The sequence below is a fragment of the Phasianus colchicus genome, chromosome 1, assembly GCF_987193195.1.
Source record: "Phasianus colchicus chromosome 1, bPhaCol1.hap1.1, whole genome shotgun sequence".
Taxonomy (NCBI): Eukaryota; Metazoa; Chordata; class Aves; order Galliformes; family Phasianidae; genus Phasianus; species Phasianus colchicus.
The window spans coordinates 78,907,166-78,922,595 of NC_143436.1; the positions used below are offsets into that span (position 1 = coordinate 78,907,166).

General features: G+C 40.0%; 1 protein-coding gene across 2 annotated transcripts in view; it reads left to right on the forward strand.

Moving 5' to 3' along the window:
* CASR (calcium sensing receptor) overlaps positions 1-15,430 on the forward strand; it is a 70,060-nt gene that overhangs the window by 26,600 nt on the left and 28,030 nt on the right. Inside the window, exon 2 of one of the 2 annotated variants that reach the window (XM_090148722.1) lies at positions 8,832-9,277. In XM_090148722.1, coding sequence (XP_090004848.1) covers positions 9,093-9,277 — 185 coding nt within the window. In that variant the 5' untranslated portion in view covers positions 8,832-9,092. Of the gene's footprint in view, positions 1-8,831; positions 9,278-15,430 lie in introns of those variants that run through there. The other variant, XM_090148729.1, reaches the window with a different exon arrangement.

Here is a 15,430-nt window from a genome sequence, read left to right on the forward strand (position 1 = left end):
CTGAAAGGCACACTGGTTGAATGCTTGATTGTTATAGGCAAAAGTCTGAACTAATCAAACTTTGCAAACAACAACCAGTGACATCCCACAAGAATGTGGTGTCCTCATTCTGCAAAGTACTCCCCAGTGCTTTCTTCATCTCTCCAGGATGGACTAACCACCTCCCAGAAACATGGGGTGGGGTAACAAGCTGTCACTGGAATGCACATTCTTTAGCATGGTTTGTGGAACTATCTTTAGAAAACTAAAAGTTAGAGAAAACAATATCATAAAATAGGCTTTACTAAAATATTTTACCTCCTGCTTACAGTAACTCCTGAGGCTTCTGATCTCCTCTGTAAATGAAGACAAAAATCATTGAAATTACCTTTTATTCTTAGGTGAGTGTTATATCTAAGTTATATTTTTGTTCTCTTTAAACAATTTACAAAATGGCAGGTTTTTAACAGGAGAGATAGGAAACAATCAAGTGAATAAACTATGGCACAGCAAGAGATGATCAGAGTCTCAGAGAGGAAAAACAGGACAACTTTAAGATGCAGACCAGATGAATTCTTTGGTAACTAGAATTTCTAAATCTGAAATTGCTTGAGGGCCCAATGCAACTACCAGTATGTATCAGGGTAACCAATAGCTGATTGGTTTATGGCAGCATCGCAAAAGGCTGGAGGTTGGCTGGTGTGCACCTGGAACTCCTTAGAGCCTAGAAATCACTTGAAGCCATGGTGTGTGGCACCAGGCACTAGCTGGTTGAGATATCACTTATATCTGTGTGCCTGCTAACATCTAATGGTGTTAGCTGAGCTTGGATGCTCTCGGCTAAAACCTAAAATATCTCTCTGAGGTATTTTCTGTTACCATACTGTTTCACTTTTGGGCTTCTCACCATCAATACATAGAATTATTTATGCAGAGGGATATCATATCTCAAGACCTAAATCACACTGCTGAGGGTCTGTGAGCATGCTACTGCCACCAGTATGCAAGTTATTTCAAAAGTGTTACGTGAATCCCCAAATCGGGTGCAGTTCTGACACCTGCTGTAAAGCCATGTGGTCCCAGCAGCAGGACCAAGGGATCGTGCCCTCTTTATAAGCCGGTGAAGTGGCAATTAGATCAGAGGCCTCATAATCTCCCCATTAAATCCACACATGGTAAATGCTGCCTGAAGAGCAGGTCTGGGTTTTTGCCTGGCTGTGCAATGGGCAGGAACTGATCCTCTTTTGACTCCCATTGCTGCCACCAAATTTGTTCCTTAGAACAATACTTAATACTTAAGAATGCTTAAAACAAAGTATTCTGATTAATCCTGGCTGCTTTCTTCTGTATCTGCATGTCCCCAGACATCAGTCTCTAACAGTTTAATTCTGAAACTGATCTGTTGAGAAGAATAGCAACGGTGATACCCGAGGAACATTTCTCCCTCTCTGCCATTTACTAATGCTGAAAACAGATCAGAGTGTGACTCCACACCCTTTATCATTCTTTATTATTTGGACACCAGTACTTGAGTTTAGGGGTGAAGGAAAACTGGTGATATGAATAATGGTTATATGAATAATGCTACAGATAGGAAAGCTGTATAAGCTTAAACCTAGTGGACAATCTTCACAATGCTGGGCATATTGGATGTAGCAGAATTAAATGTGATACAATTGCATTGTTTACTACATATTTTTTTATATTTAGTTTATCTTGGAGAATTGAGAATGTTGGTCTAGGACAAGTGCTTAGTTTTTTCATGGCCAACTTAAACACTACTTTCTTTCTGTGGGCTATTCCTCCCTGTGCTAAGAATATGTGTTTGTTGGTTTTTTTTTCATTTGACCTGGCCAGAACTTGTTATTTATGAGCTTCAGCAATTTCTTCAGTATCACAGCAGATTTGTATGAAATAAGAGCCTCCTCTTAGCTCTCTGATACCAAGTGTGTCTATGATATAACTTTTTATTTCACATGTATTTCCAGTAATACAATAGAATATTAGTGTCCCTCTTCCGGCCAATAAAGTTCCATCTATACCAGATAATACCTCCGTGAGCTAATTAAAGGCATGGAAATATTGTCCCAGAGATCCTGTGCTGATAGTCTTGATGATTTTTTAAAGTCTCACTCTCATTAAAACTTACAGCATTCATGTTTTGGTTTTAATTTGAAGCCAAATGTGTGGGTAGTGTTTTTGAAATTCAATTATGACTCTATATCTGAATTTTGCTTTACAGTCACCTTGTCTCTGAACTCCCCAAACTATTTGGGATTCCATTTCTGAATCATGCCACTTTTTAAGACAAAAATCTCACTGTGTTAAGGAGAAGTAAAATCTGTCACTTTTTAAATGGGCAGCATTTTAATTTCACTTAAGACTTGTTTTCTTTAAAGACAGAATAATCTAATTCTGCAGAGTGAGCTCAGATACAGCTCTTCTGAATGAATGCACTAGCAGCCTGGTTTTGATTGCACCAAACTGGTGAAAGAAGGCTGTGCTAATGCCTTCCCAGGTGACATATATGAACAATTTACTTTTTCTCATACTGACATTGTACTGAGAGCTAAAACATTTTGTGTCTCATTGTCATCATCCATTCTTCCACGGAAGGGACCTCCTTCAGCAGTTTTGAGTATCTGGACACAAACTTGACCACACATATCCTCTTTGACCCCTGTTCAAACAGATATCCAGACCTTTCCCAGGTCTGCTGAAGGCAGGCGTGTTGCTCAGGGCTTCAGCCTAACTATGATCTAATTGTCTGCTTTGCATTAATAAGAGAATTTCAGGGTACAGCAGGATATCTGCTGAGGCATTTCTGCCACTTTAAAAAATTATAGCTATCCATTAAATAAGGCTTAATGAATCCCAGATTTAAAAGCCACCAAAAAAACCTGAATTAATCTGGCGCATGCATTACACAAGGTGTAGCTCTCCAAACAGCAATTATTACTTAGATGCATGGCTTCTGCCTCAGTTGTGCTGGACCTTCTAGAAAGATAAAGGAACTTTGAAACTTCAATAGAGAAGCCGAGCAGAGAGTGTTTGAGCATTTTCTGACAAAAGGGCATTTCTTCAGAAAGCAGTGATTTGCCAAAAGCAAGAAGCTCTGAGGCAGTCTCCTGACACGTGCAGAGCTTGCTGAAGTACAGCTGGAGTTCTCACAGGCCTTTCCATTGAGCCCAACAGGAGCCCAGTGTTGATGGGTGAGCAGCTTGGTTCCTCCCGACCAGCCAATGCTACAACTCTGGGATATCTCACCCACAGGCTGTACTCACATCTAGGCATCCAGGCATCTTGGGGCAGGCTGCCTTGCTGGGCAGGCCTGTGAGGCACTCTCAGAGTCTCTGGGGGTCTGTGGTACTGGGACCGCGCGGGGAAGGGGGGCGCCCGTTAAATGGTTTTAAGCTGAGGGAAGGGAGATTTAGGTTGGATGTCAGGGGGAAGTTCTTTACTATGAGAGTGGTGAGGTACTGGAACAGGCTGCCCAGAGAGGTTGTGGATGCCCCGTCCCTGGAGGTGTTCAAGGCCAGATTGGATGGGGCCCTGGGCAGCCTGGTCTAGCATTAGGTGGGATGGTTGGTGGCCCTGCATGTGGCAGGGGGGTTGGAGATTCATGATCCTTGAGGTCCCTTCCAACCCTGGCAATTCTGTGATTCTGTGATTCTGTGACAGATATATTACCAGGAGTCTTTCCCAGCTCTCTGGACTAAAGAGGTCCTGAAAGCCCAACAGATTGAGCTGAGCTTGAGCATCTTGGATCCTCATTGGCAGCTTTGCAGCTGGTCATATGCAATTTAGCAAGTTCTTCTGTTGCTTTGAGTGGGATGGAAAAGGATTTAAAAATTATAATTTCTTGTGAAGTTTCAAGGCCTTGTGGGTATAAGTAGATTAAACTTTGACGTGTGTTCAGCTGATGATCTACCATAAGTTAACAGTGTCATGCTGTTTCAAAAAAGACAAGTACTGTGCTGAGATGTATAAACAGAGCTATAGCTTGCAAGGCACGTGGAATAATCCTACCATTCTGCTCAGCACTGATAAGGGCCCAATGAGAACACTGTGTTCATTTCTGGGCACTGCTCTGCACTAAATTTGGAGATACACTGGACAGAGTTCAGAGGAATGAAATAAGAATAATCTTGAGTTTAGGAAAGCATTGTTTCTTACCAAAATAATGAACATAGTTTGCTTATTCTAAAAAGAGAAAGAAAAAGAGAGTGAATGGGTAATTAAAATCCTAAATAGGTGTGATTTTGATGAAGTAGGCACACATCTGTGGTAAGAAAATAGGCTTAAGCTGTAACAGAGAGCATTCAAGTTAGATGTGAGGAGACATTTGCATTGGTAAATGTAGAGGAAGCAAGACTTGGAGTTTGAGTTTGTTGCCCTGGGAGTCTGACATGTCTCCTTTCTTGGAATGCTCTAGAGGGTTGCAGGTATTGTTGAGTCCAACCTGAGCTAAGGGTCGGATCCTTTCCCATACAGTCAATACACGAACTTGATCAGCTGCAGTTTAAAGTCATTCTTAGTTCCTTTTCGATGAAGAGGTACTTCAGAAGTAATACATACCAGGAATGTGCCATGTAGTTTTTCACACAAAAAACAAATTGAATATTTCTGTCTTCTCTATATGATTCCTGACAAAACAGTGCTGACTGCAGTAAACTCCTGCTTGTCCCGAGATGCCTTCTCTTCTCCCCCAAGTTCTGTTTCTACCATGCCTGTAGTTGCCTGTTTTGTCTTGCTATTCCTAGAGCCACTACATTTTTCCACTGAAGTTTAAGCGACACAGTTGCTACTTTATTTCCACTTTCAAGTCATTTCCAAGTATTTCCAATTCAAAACCAAAAGGTCTGATGAAATAGAAAGAAAAAAGAAGCTTAGTTAAAGAATAATTTAATGGGGAATTCCCTGGAATTCCCCCAGGGGAAGGAAAGAATAAAAATAGGATTCTGTCTAAAAACATTGCAATGAGAATACTTTTATGTTGTTGCTTTTTTTTTTCTAACAGAAGAAATTTCATGGAGTTATGCTTGCTAAGTACACATACTGGAGAATAAGTCTTCTGCACTGAATAGCATAGAATCAAAATATTTACATTTTAATACTAACTAATGTCTCATACATAAAACTACTCACAAAGGAAATAGTAAAAAAAAAGCTTCCTTCTAAGTGTAGTTCCTTGTTAATATAATCTTTTTTAATTTACTAGATGAAAACTGCAGGAGCACAGTAATTTGTTTTGTTAGCGGTACGATTTCCACTTGTATTTTGCTACATTTTTATGCCTTAAGGCATGTATTAGCAGGTAATTCAATTCTTCCTTTAATAAGGAAGAGGCCCATAATCTTAATCTAATTATAAAAAAGAGAACTGAAGGAAGATTTGCTGCAACAAAAGATGATACTAGAGGATAATAGCTCTTGTTACTGGCAGCAAGCAAATAGCTGCTCATCACAGAAACAGTATCTTCAAATATTTTCAACCTCAGGTATGGAGAGTACTAGAAAACTGTTGACAGACTTGTGTTGTATTAAATGAGTTGAAGATACCCAATGTCCCAGCTATTGAAAGAATTTAGGTATGGACAGCTGTAAATGTTAATGAGAAGTTTACAGGGAGCTGTATTGCCTCAGTTGCTGCAGTGGGAATTTTTACACGTACATCTCATAACAGATAGAACCTGTGGTATTATTTCTGTTCTCTGTCCCATCTTGAGAACAGCTAGTTCCAAATTATTCAAAGGGAGGGTGCCAAATATTACCCTATGTCATTAATTTGTTTTCATTGTCTAATTACGTGTGTAATTGCTTGAATGACTTCTTGGAGTACAAGTTCTGTAAATACTGTTTTAGAGTTAACCTTTTTTACCAGTTTGGATCTGTTTCCCTTGAACTTTTTCTGCTTCAGCAAAAGAAGCAAGAATATGAATTCCCTTTTCCTGCATTGAATACTTCAGCCATGTACTGTCTGGTGGCAAAGAGAGTTTTCTAATTATTTAGAAGTTCAACCCACCTCCATAGAATCCCAGTAAACTAAATTACAATGTCTATTCATGATGAAAACTGTTTCCTTTTACATAAGCAAAGAATCTCAAAGCTAAAAGAAAGAGTTGTTAAAGGAAAAACTGAAAACTGGGAAAAACAGTCATAAATGAGCAAGCTGTGATCTTAGGCTCACTCTCTTCCCACTACAGGTGAGAAATCATTGATTCTTTCCCACCTCATCTGAGTGCTAAGTGCTATGTCCTCTCTAAGAGCACATAGCCCCCATCTCCTTTTGTCAGCTGGAAAGGAGGAGGAGAAGGAGATGTCCCGGTCAGTCATACCATCTCATCTCTTTGTAACCACCATCAGAAATTACCACTCCGTGCTTCAAACATCTGGCTTCTAGGTACTGCATCTGTAGAGCCTCGTGCTTCCTACAGAAAGGGACCTCTGGCCAAAGCTCAAGCTTGTTCCTTTTTGCTTTGCCCACAGGAGCTCTTGCTTATTGATTTAGGCTCTATGTACTGTCCATTGCTTCAGACATCTTTAATTCCTCTCTTTCCTTCATGTCCTTTTTTAAACGACACCAAGCTTGCTGCGTGTTCACCAGCTACCTGACTGTATGGACAGGAGCAATAGCAATATGTCAAGGTATTGTGTAAAGCGCTCTCCTGCAGCAGCCAGACCAGGTCTTCCTCCTCCCATAAGATCAGATACCCATTCTGTAGATCATTGTAAATATTTACACGGGGCATCAGACAGCAGGAGGCCTTTGTAAATCAGAGCAGAATTAAAAGAGTCCGCAGCTGACTTCAGCAATTGTTTGCACTTCGGTAATGCGTCCTGCAGGAACTGGCAGCATTAGCCTCAGGCAGGCAGGGAGGACATCAGCATATAAAATGTCTGGCATACTTTTCACATATTGTTTGAATCCATTAGTGAAGGGAGGAAGATGACATTTCCTAGTTGAAAAGTGGAAAAGTATTTCCTTCCCTTTTCTATTGGTCAGTGAAGAAGCAAGAACCACCACCCACTGAGAAAAAATGAGAACCGAAATTCTCAGGGGTAGTTTTCCACACCCTGACTCTTTGCTCTGATTTGCCACCTGCTAGTCCTGGCTCTGGTCATCCTGTTGTCAAAGGGTCACATGTCAATACCAGAGGTTTCTCAGTAAAAGACACCAGAAGTCAAGGTGTTAAAACAACACACTAACAAGCAGTAGGATATATTATACCCTGCTAGAGCAGCCTGAGGTAACTCCAGTTGCTTGCTAGAGGAATGCCACAAGGTGTTTTCTGTCTAACAGTGTCAGCAGCAGCTGGGCATTTCATGTCCATGTTTCAGATTTTGAGGATGGAGATGAAATGCCCACGCACAAGCAAACAAACAAAAACCACCAAAGCCTGCAGTGCTAGGTTCCAACAAGATCTTTTAATGTGACTCTACATTTCCTGTTAGAAAACTGTTTGCCTATACATATTTTGAGCTTCAGCCAAAGATTTGATTGTCCCTGCCTATAAACATGCTGGGACCAAGGCATAGCTTAAAACAGACCCACGGTAGGGAAGTGCAACATACATCCAGCTAAGTGTGCTGACTGCAGCAGCAGCAGAATTAGGCGAGTTTTGTCTCTCTTTTCCCATTGACTGCTGTTTCTGGACCTTCATTTTAACAAAACTGTATGAAATATTCACACACACTTGATGGTCATACAGAGTGCATAATAATAATAATTTTTTTTTTTTTTTTTATTACTACTACTACTACTATATTATGAACAAGAAACATTAAGAACCCCGAGGATCTTCATGTTTTCCTGCAGTAGCTCTTCTTTTGACCTAGGTCAAATCCATCTAGATATATTCAATGCAGTATGAGCTGTTCTTATAAGAAATTCTCAGCACTTGAAAACTGATGATAACTTGCTCTAGAAATTAGCTATCCTCAGAATTAGCAATATATGCTTGACTTTTAGTCTCAAAATTGGCAAACTTCAAATTTTTACTACTAGCTTTTGTACCTGTTCCCAGTAGGTTGAAGAGACATTTATTATGAATTTTTGTGCTCCTCTCCTCCTTTGTAACCATAGCCATTTTCATATAATTAAGTTAGCTCTTAATTTGGCAGGCCTGTAGATGTACTGCAGAGAAAATGTATTGAGCACAGAGAGGATGCAATATCTGTCATCCCAACAGGATGCAGACTTCAAAGCTCCACAGCTCAGCCTGGAGTGGTATGATGACTGAACTTTTCAAGCCTTCACAGTTAATTGTGGAGAAGTATCTTGATTTCAGGTAGTTCCCTGGAAGCCATTCTCAGTTTAGATAAAAAAGTTTTCTCGTGACTTTGTTTCATTTTTAGTAAGGATAAGTTCAAAACAGAAAGTAAAGACTGACCAATAGAAAAGATGAGATGGATGGGTACCAGAATCTTATCATAGTCCTTCACTTAAAAGGTTTGATTCTTACTGCATTTGATTTTTCCTTATTTCCAGTTTTCCCATCCAAGACCCTCCCACAGTGTGTTCTGCTCACTGGGGTCTGATTACAAGTTTTGCAGGGTCTCCAAGCGAGACACCACAGTCATGCAGAATCATGGGCGGATTTCGTAATCCACTTCAGGAGTGTGGTAGAAGGTGAGGACATCCACAAGAACCTCTGCCACTTGTTTGAGGAGGTGTGGCTGTGATCACAGGGATGCTTGACACTCTTTCAAAGTTGGGATATGTCCTTGGCTGTTGACTGGAGACAGCCTGTGGGGACATGATGAGATGTTGCTTTGTCAAATCAGAACTATGCTGAGCGCGTGGGGCTGTGCTGTGTACACAGAATCACTATTGGTGTCTTTATTTTTCAGTTCTCGAAGATGGGCTCTCTGTAATGCTTTGGTCATGAAGAAACAAGGAACACTGAATAGCTGTTTTACAATGGAGAAAACAGAGGGACAAATACCAGCACTGTGGCTTCCACCTTGTTGCTTATCTCTCTGCAGACATGTGTCCCAAATGCTCTCTGGGCTGTATTAAGGAAAGGAAAATCTTAGACATTACAACATCTGCTTTCTTACATCATCTTTTCCAATTTTACATCCTATAACCCCCTGGTGAAAGGAGGAACAATGACTTTATATAGTTGCTGTTTGATTCTTTTGCTGTTTACCTGGAACACTGCTGCCTATGGGCCAAACCAACGAGCACAGAAGAAGGGAGACATTATTCTTGGAGGATTGTTCCCCATCCATTTTGGAGTGGCTGCTAAAGACCAGGATCTAAAGTCAAGACCCGAATCAGTGGAGTGCATAAGGTAAGCCACAAAAAGAGAAGATTAGAAGTTCTAGTGAGGAAGTGCTACAAGTGACAAGCTATGAGCTGAGTGTGTACAGATGCAATCCAATACTCAGAGAGCGCTGCTCTGTAAGGCATTGAGGAGATATGGTTTAAATAACAGGAAAATTAATTTGTAAAGACTGGAAGTGTGTGCAGTAGAGTATCACAAGTAGTGTTTGGACAGCAAAAGAAGGCAATTACACAGAGCTGCCAAAACTTAAAGGCACTGATCTTTCTGGCCATTCACAGTGGATATTTGAATAGCATCCAAAAATGAGTTTTCCTAGCAGAAGGACAGAAAATAAATCTAGTGCCTTTGAGTTCATTTTATTACAGCCATGCCTTGCAAAATAGCTGAGGAGTCAAATTTGGAGATTGTTTACAGTCTACCTCTCATCTTTACAAACATCTTTACAGCCCAAACAAGTGAATGAGTGAGAGTGGAATAGATTACTGCTTTTGGAAAAACTCCTACTGAACATATATCTGTACCATTAGGACCTTTGTTTGCAAAGTCCCAGATTTGAATTCCTTACTCAGTCTTTCCTGACCCAAAGATTTCTCCTTCTCTTTAAACAGTGCATATCAGGTTTTGTCCAGATCTTTGGCAATTAACTCTGGATGGAGAAATACCTGTAAAAACTGATTCTCTTATTATTGAGGTGTGCTCGTTTTTATGAAAAAACATGAGGATTTTTTAACTTCACAACCCTGTACATACTACACATCACAATTGGGAACGGGCAGAAACAGATTCCAATTAAAATACAAAAAAAGTTGATGCTGAATTTTGCCATGCCCTTGCATGGGAAAAGCGCTTCAGCATTATAGGGCCCCTTCTGTAACCTTATGCAAAGAAGTGCATATCTGGAATTATTTGGGCTTCTCATCCGAGAACAGTTCTGTTGCAATGGGAATGAAGAATTACTGACGGCATTTCTGCTATGCCTACAGATCCCCAGTGCAGTTTCCCACTACTCACTATTTTGATATTGAGCAGAACGTATCCATCTGTGTTATGAGATCATTCCCAGATTCCCTCCCAGGGAGAGCATAGAAAGAAGTGTAATTAAATAGAGGTTCTTTTGGCTTCTTAGTTCCATGCACATGAAAGTCATAAGCTAAATATATGTAGAATGCCTTCTTCATGGAGTGAAAAGTAGCTTGTTTCAATATTCTTTTCCACCTGATTCACCATTTTAAAACTGGAATGCTGAAAAGTGATGGAATATTCCGACTCACTGTCTTCTTTACCTGCTCCATGTGGCAGGCAGGACATGCCAGTATTTGCAGCCTGAATATTTTCTGCCAGCACTGGGTCAGCATCAGTGACTATCTTGACATGGAAATGCCATTGGAATCCTTCCCAAGAAATACTGCAAGTATGTGGTTGCCAAAAAATATGTTAGCTGGGTAGTACTACCAATAGCAAGCATATTCTGAAAAGCTAGGCCAGCTGTTATAAGGACGCAACGGGAACACCTTATATGTGCCATTTGATCTGACAAAGGCAACCTCCACCTGGAATTTATGTGGGTAAAATCTGTATTCCTTTTTTGCTGCTACACCAAGAATTAGCAGGTGAGGAGATGACTGAATAGACATTTATACTGTTTCTCCACACTCCTTAAAAGAATAGGATAAACTGTCGGTTGATAGCATAACACAAAAAAAATAGTTAATGAAAGGCAAAAAGTCCAGCTGCAGAGGTAGTAGCAGCTGCAATTTGATCAGAGGGATAATTCAGTCACAGATAGCTGGAAGCTCTTTCATTGCGTGTGAATGAAAGGTTTAATTCAGAAATAATTGACTTTTTGAGAGCACTCATCAGATTTTAATGATGGAATGATGAATCCATGTGACAGTTTATGTACTGTGGTAAGTTTCTTGTTATTGGTATCTGTTAAATTGAGAACAGATATTTTTTCTGAATGGATTTTTTACTTCAAGCAGTGTATAAATCAGTAGATTCCTCTGACTGAACTTGCACAGAAACCTCATGAGATGGACTGTGACCAAAAGGGGATTTTTTTTGGTTTTGGACTCCATAATTCCCACTTGGTTTTGCGGATGCCCCATTCCTGGAGGTGCTCAAGGCCAAGCTGGATGGGACCTTGGCAGCATAATCTAGCAGCTGGGTACCCTGCCCACAGCAGGGGTTGGAACTAGATGACCTTTGAGGTCTCTTCCAACCCAAACTATGATTCTATGATTCTGTGATTAGGTAGTAATCTAGGGAAGGATTGTGCTTGCAGATTCAAAGAACCCAATACATTCTCCTGGCCACAAGCTAGAATTTTTTCATACCACAGTTCATTTTCTTAATTTCTGGTTAGTTGGCCAATCTGGAAAAATCAAATTCATACTTTCTAGGAGAAATACTATATGATCCAGGTTCTTTCCCTCGTGGAATCTCCCCGGTCTTGCAGTGTTAAAAACTTTTGTAGGACAGCAAATCAGCTAAAGGAACATAAGCATGCCTATACCTGGCAAGTGTGAAAACTTTTCCATACCTCTGACTACTCTTTTTGCACTTTTCTGAACTTTCTCCAGCTCTACCATATTGTTTCAAAGTTGCGGCTAACCCATTCTATGTTCATCCCTTTTTAGATGGGCTTTAATCTCTTTATTACATAAGAAAATATGTCACACATCAAACACCAAACAAATTAGACCCTGATCAGTTTTGAGCAGCAGCAAATCATCAGACCGTGTGATAACCTCCTTGCTTTGAGACCAAGAAAATGTCTGAGGATCCCATTGAAACCCTGCACACAGTTTGGCCCAAGTCTTCCGGAGTTCAGTATCAGACAGTTTCAGATAATGTGGTTTTCTTTCTTTTGAGAACTGCTCAACCTGATCTGTTTTGTTTGCGTGTTTTTCCACACGTAGCTGTGTTTGTTGCTGTACCTGTACTCCCAAACATTAACTCTCTAACTAGGTTGAACAGTTCTCCCTCCATTCTCAGTTTTCACACTATTCATATGTTATCTCCTTAGCTCAACATACAAACCTACTCTGCGTACATTGCACATGATTATTTGAAAAAACGTTTCCATTACTCAGCAGTGAAAGGAAAAGGAATGATAGTGATCTGTTCACAGTTATTTTTGTGCTGATTATACTGAAAATGCACCTTCACACTTTAAGCAGTGCGTTCTAGTGTCCAAAGTGAAAACTTACTCATGAATTTGCAACACCGAATGTCAGATAGGAGAGAGTGCATTCTGTTTCCTGTGCTTCAGAATTACATACATGCCTTATTTTTTAAGCAACCAAGTGTCCCGCATTTGATACAAATATACCTTCTGTCTTTGTGTACCTTAAGTGCTGTCACAGCAACATTCCTTATGACATTTGCTGATACGTATCTGATGTGCACGGTGGAGACAAAGGTTGAGTGCAGCACAAGCAACCCATGACCCCCATTCCCTGTAAGTGCCCACAGAGGCCTGTTCATAACCTGATTCCTCTTTTTCTTTCTTGATTTTGGGTAGATAAGCAGTTGTGGTGGTATTATCGTCAGTGTTATTGTTAGTAGTGCTATTGTTAGAACTATTGCGCAGACTGGCCATACCCATGGATTCCTCTTCCCATCCTGAACTGCTTGCAACATGGATGTATCTATCTAGTCTGCCTTGTGGGTATGTTTGCTAATCCTACTGGAGAACTGTATGCTTATCTTGCTGTATGCTTATCTACCAACACCAAATTATTTCTTTTTCCTCTTTCTCTTCCACCATTTTTAAATTCTTCTTTGGCCTGCACAATTCCCACAACTGAAGTCCTAACTTTTAAGGGTGGTAAGCAGCTCTGTTTACCTCCTGACTAAAGGAAGGCCAACAACTGAAGATGTCCCCTGGCATATTTTAGTAATAGCAGTGGTAGTAACAGCAATAACATGTAATTAATGTACTGAAAATCTAGAGAAGACAAAAAAATTAGCATGTGTTCAACCACTACAGGAAGGGAAGTACTGGTATTTGCTGAGAGGCATGTGCAGCCTTTGCCACCATTCTTGAATAAAGTACATGTCAGATATGGGAGAGTAAGTGGAAGCTATTCAGGGTTTTAGTATTGCTTTTTTTCTTCTTCATATTCTTTTGGTTTCGGTTTCGTGCCTTGCAGGTGTTGATAATTGAAGCTCATGAATTCACATGAAGCTGTGAATTCATAGCCTGCTCTCCTTCATAGACACTAATACATCTCCATTTCTCCACTGGATCCAAAAAATATGAGCTGTTCTAACCAAACCAGATGAACAAACAAATGATATCTCAGTTTTCTCTTCAGGATTTTGTGCCATCATTGGGGTTTGTCATCCTTTGTTTTTTATGACAGTCCCTGTGCATTTGGTGGCATTGGCTGCATCTTACAGATGGGGAAACTTAGGGAACAGCTTGAAGTCTGATTTTGCTAGCAAATCCTTTGGATGTTGCAATTTCTTCATGCAAATTACCAGTCAAATTTCTGAGTGGTTGAAAGACAATGACAGTGACTGGTCACATTAGTAACACCAGCAGTACAGCACAGGAGGTCAGCTGGATCTTGGTAACCTGCTACAAAATTCAAAGTTGCTTTTACCTATCACTCATGTACACACGAAGCCAGGAGAAACTTTTCTAACACCCTTTCTTGGGGTCTTATGGTAGAGTGGAAAAGAATTTATCTACACAATTTCCATTCACAGAACTTGAAGGAATCATGAAATCTTGCTTCTGTTACTCCGGTTTAGTGGCACTGCATTCATCTGACTGTATCTAGAGAAGATAAAGAGGTTTGTTTTGTCTCTATCCCATCTGACTTTTCTTAATTGTTATCAGCAGAGGTGCAACAGGAGAGAATTGCATGTCTGCTGTCCATACTACTTTGAAATAAATTATTAAAGCACTTCAAATGCATTCTGAATTTAGCTCACAGACAGCACTCCTGATCCAACTTTCCCCCGCAAAAGGATGCCAATCCCACCTCAGGTAGCTACAGTACAGACCTAGTGCTATAAATGTTCATCAGGAACATTCTGTCAGAAAGGAAAATAAAAGCAGGAACTGATAGATCTCAGGTCATATACTTCAGAAAGTGTAAGCTCAAGATTTCATGAAGCTTATCTATAGAAATCTTCACCTTGATAATAAAAACATACCTCAAAACATTTTAAAATGGCATTCATCTGAAATCTAAAATTTACTCACTCTGTATCTCTAGAATTAAATAACAAATGCATTCTTTGAAATCAAGTGGAAGGTAGTCCAGTTCTTACTGCTTTTGAAGATTCCACCAGAAATATTCCTGCATTTTAATAATTTAAACTAAGTCTGTCAAATGGGCAGAATACTGAATTGAACTTCTGTGTCATTCTCCACATCAGTAATTGAAAGTGAATTTTCTTAAATTTAAGTTTGTAAGTACAGGAACGTGTGAAAATTCTCACAATTGTACTTTCCAACTTCTCAGCAATTTTCTCTTTAAGTATATAAAATGCTTTTTGTTTTCTCCTGATTTACACTGGGAGCATGAATATATGTAGGTCAGTCTGAAAGTAATGCTTCCAATTTATTTCCATGAGAACTACAGCGTATGCAAAGAACACAATAACACTATTTGATAGAGCAAATTCTCAGCTACAAAATGCTACAAAATGAATGTCAAGGGTGCCACTTTCTCCACGCAGAGGAATTCATTGACACACCTTTGCTTCATCTGCACTTTTGTGTGAGATACCATTTGTCAGACTGCCCCTATGCTGCCGTCTGTCACATGGCAACAACATGTAACAGAATATTGTTGAGAAGGTTCATCTTCTAGTGTCATATCACCAACATCCGCCTCTGACACTGTGGGCCAACCTAATAACATTTGAGGCATTATTTTTGGAGCAGCCCTCACAATTCCTCACTTCAAATCCTATTTTCATTTTATTAAAAATATCCGTGGAAAAAAAAGTAGCCTTTTAAAAGGGAATGTAATAAAACTTCTCCTTGCTGCCATTCTGATCTTTCCAGAGTGCATTACCGTCCATGTGAGGCAGCTTGGGGTGCCTGTCATATTTTTTCATGTACAGAGCCTCATTCACTATGAGACTTGCCCTTTTATTTCAGATATCTCCCATTGCCTTTCACTCCCTAATGGT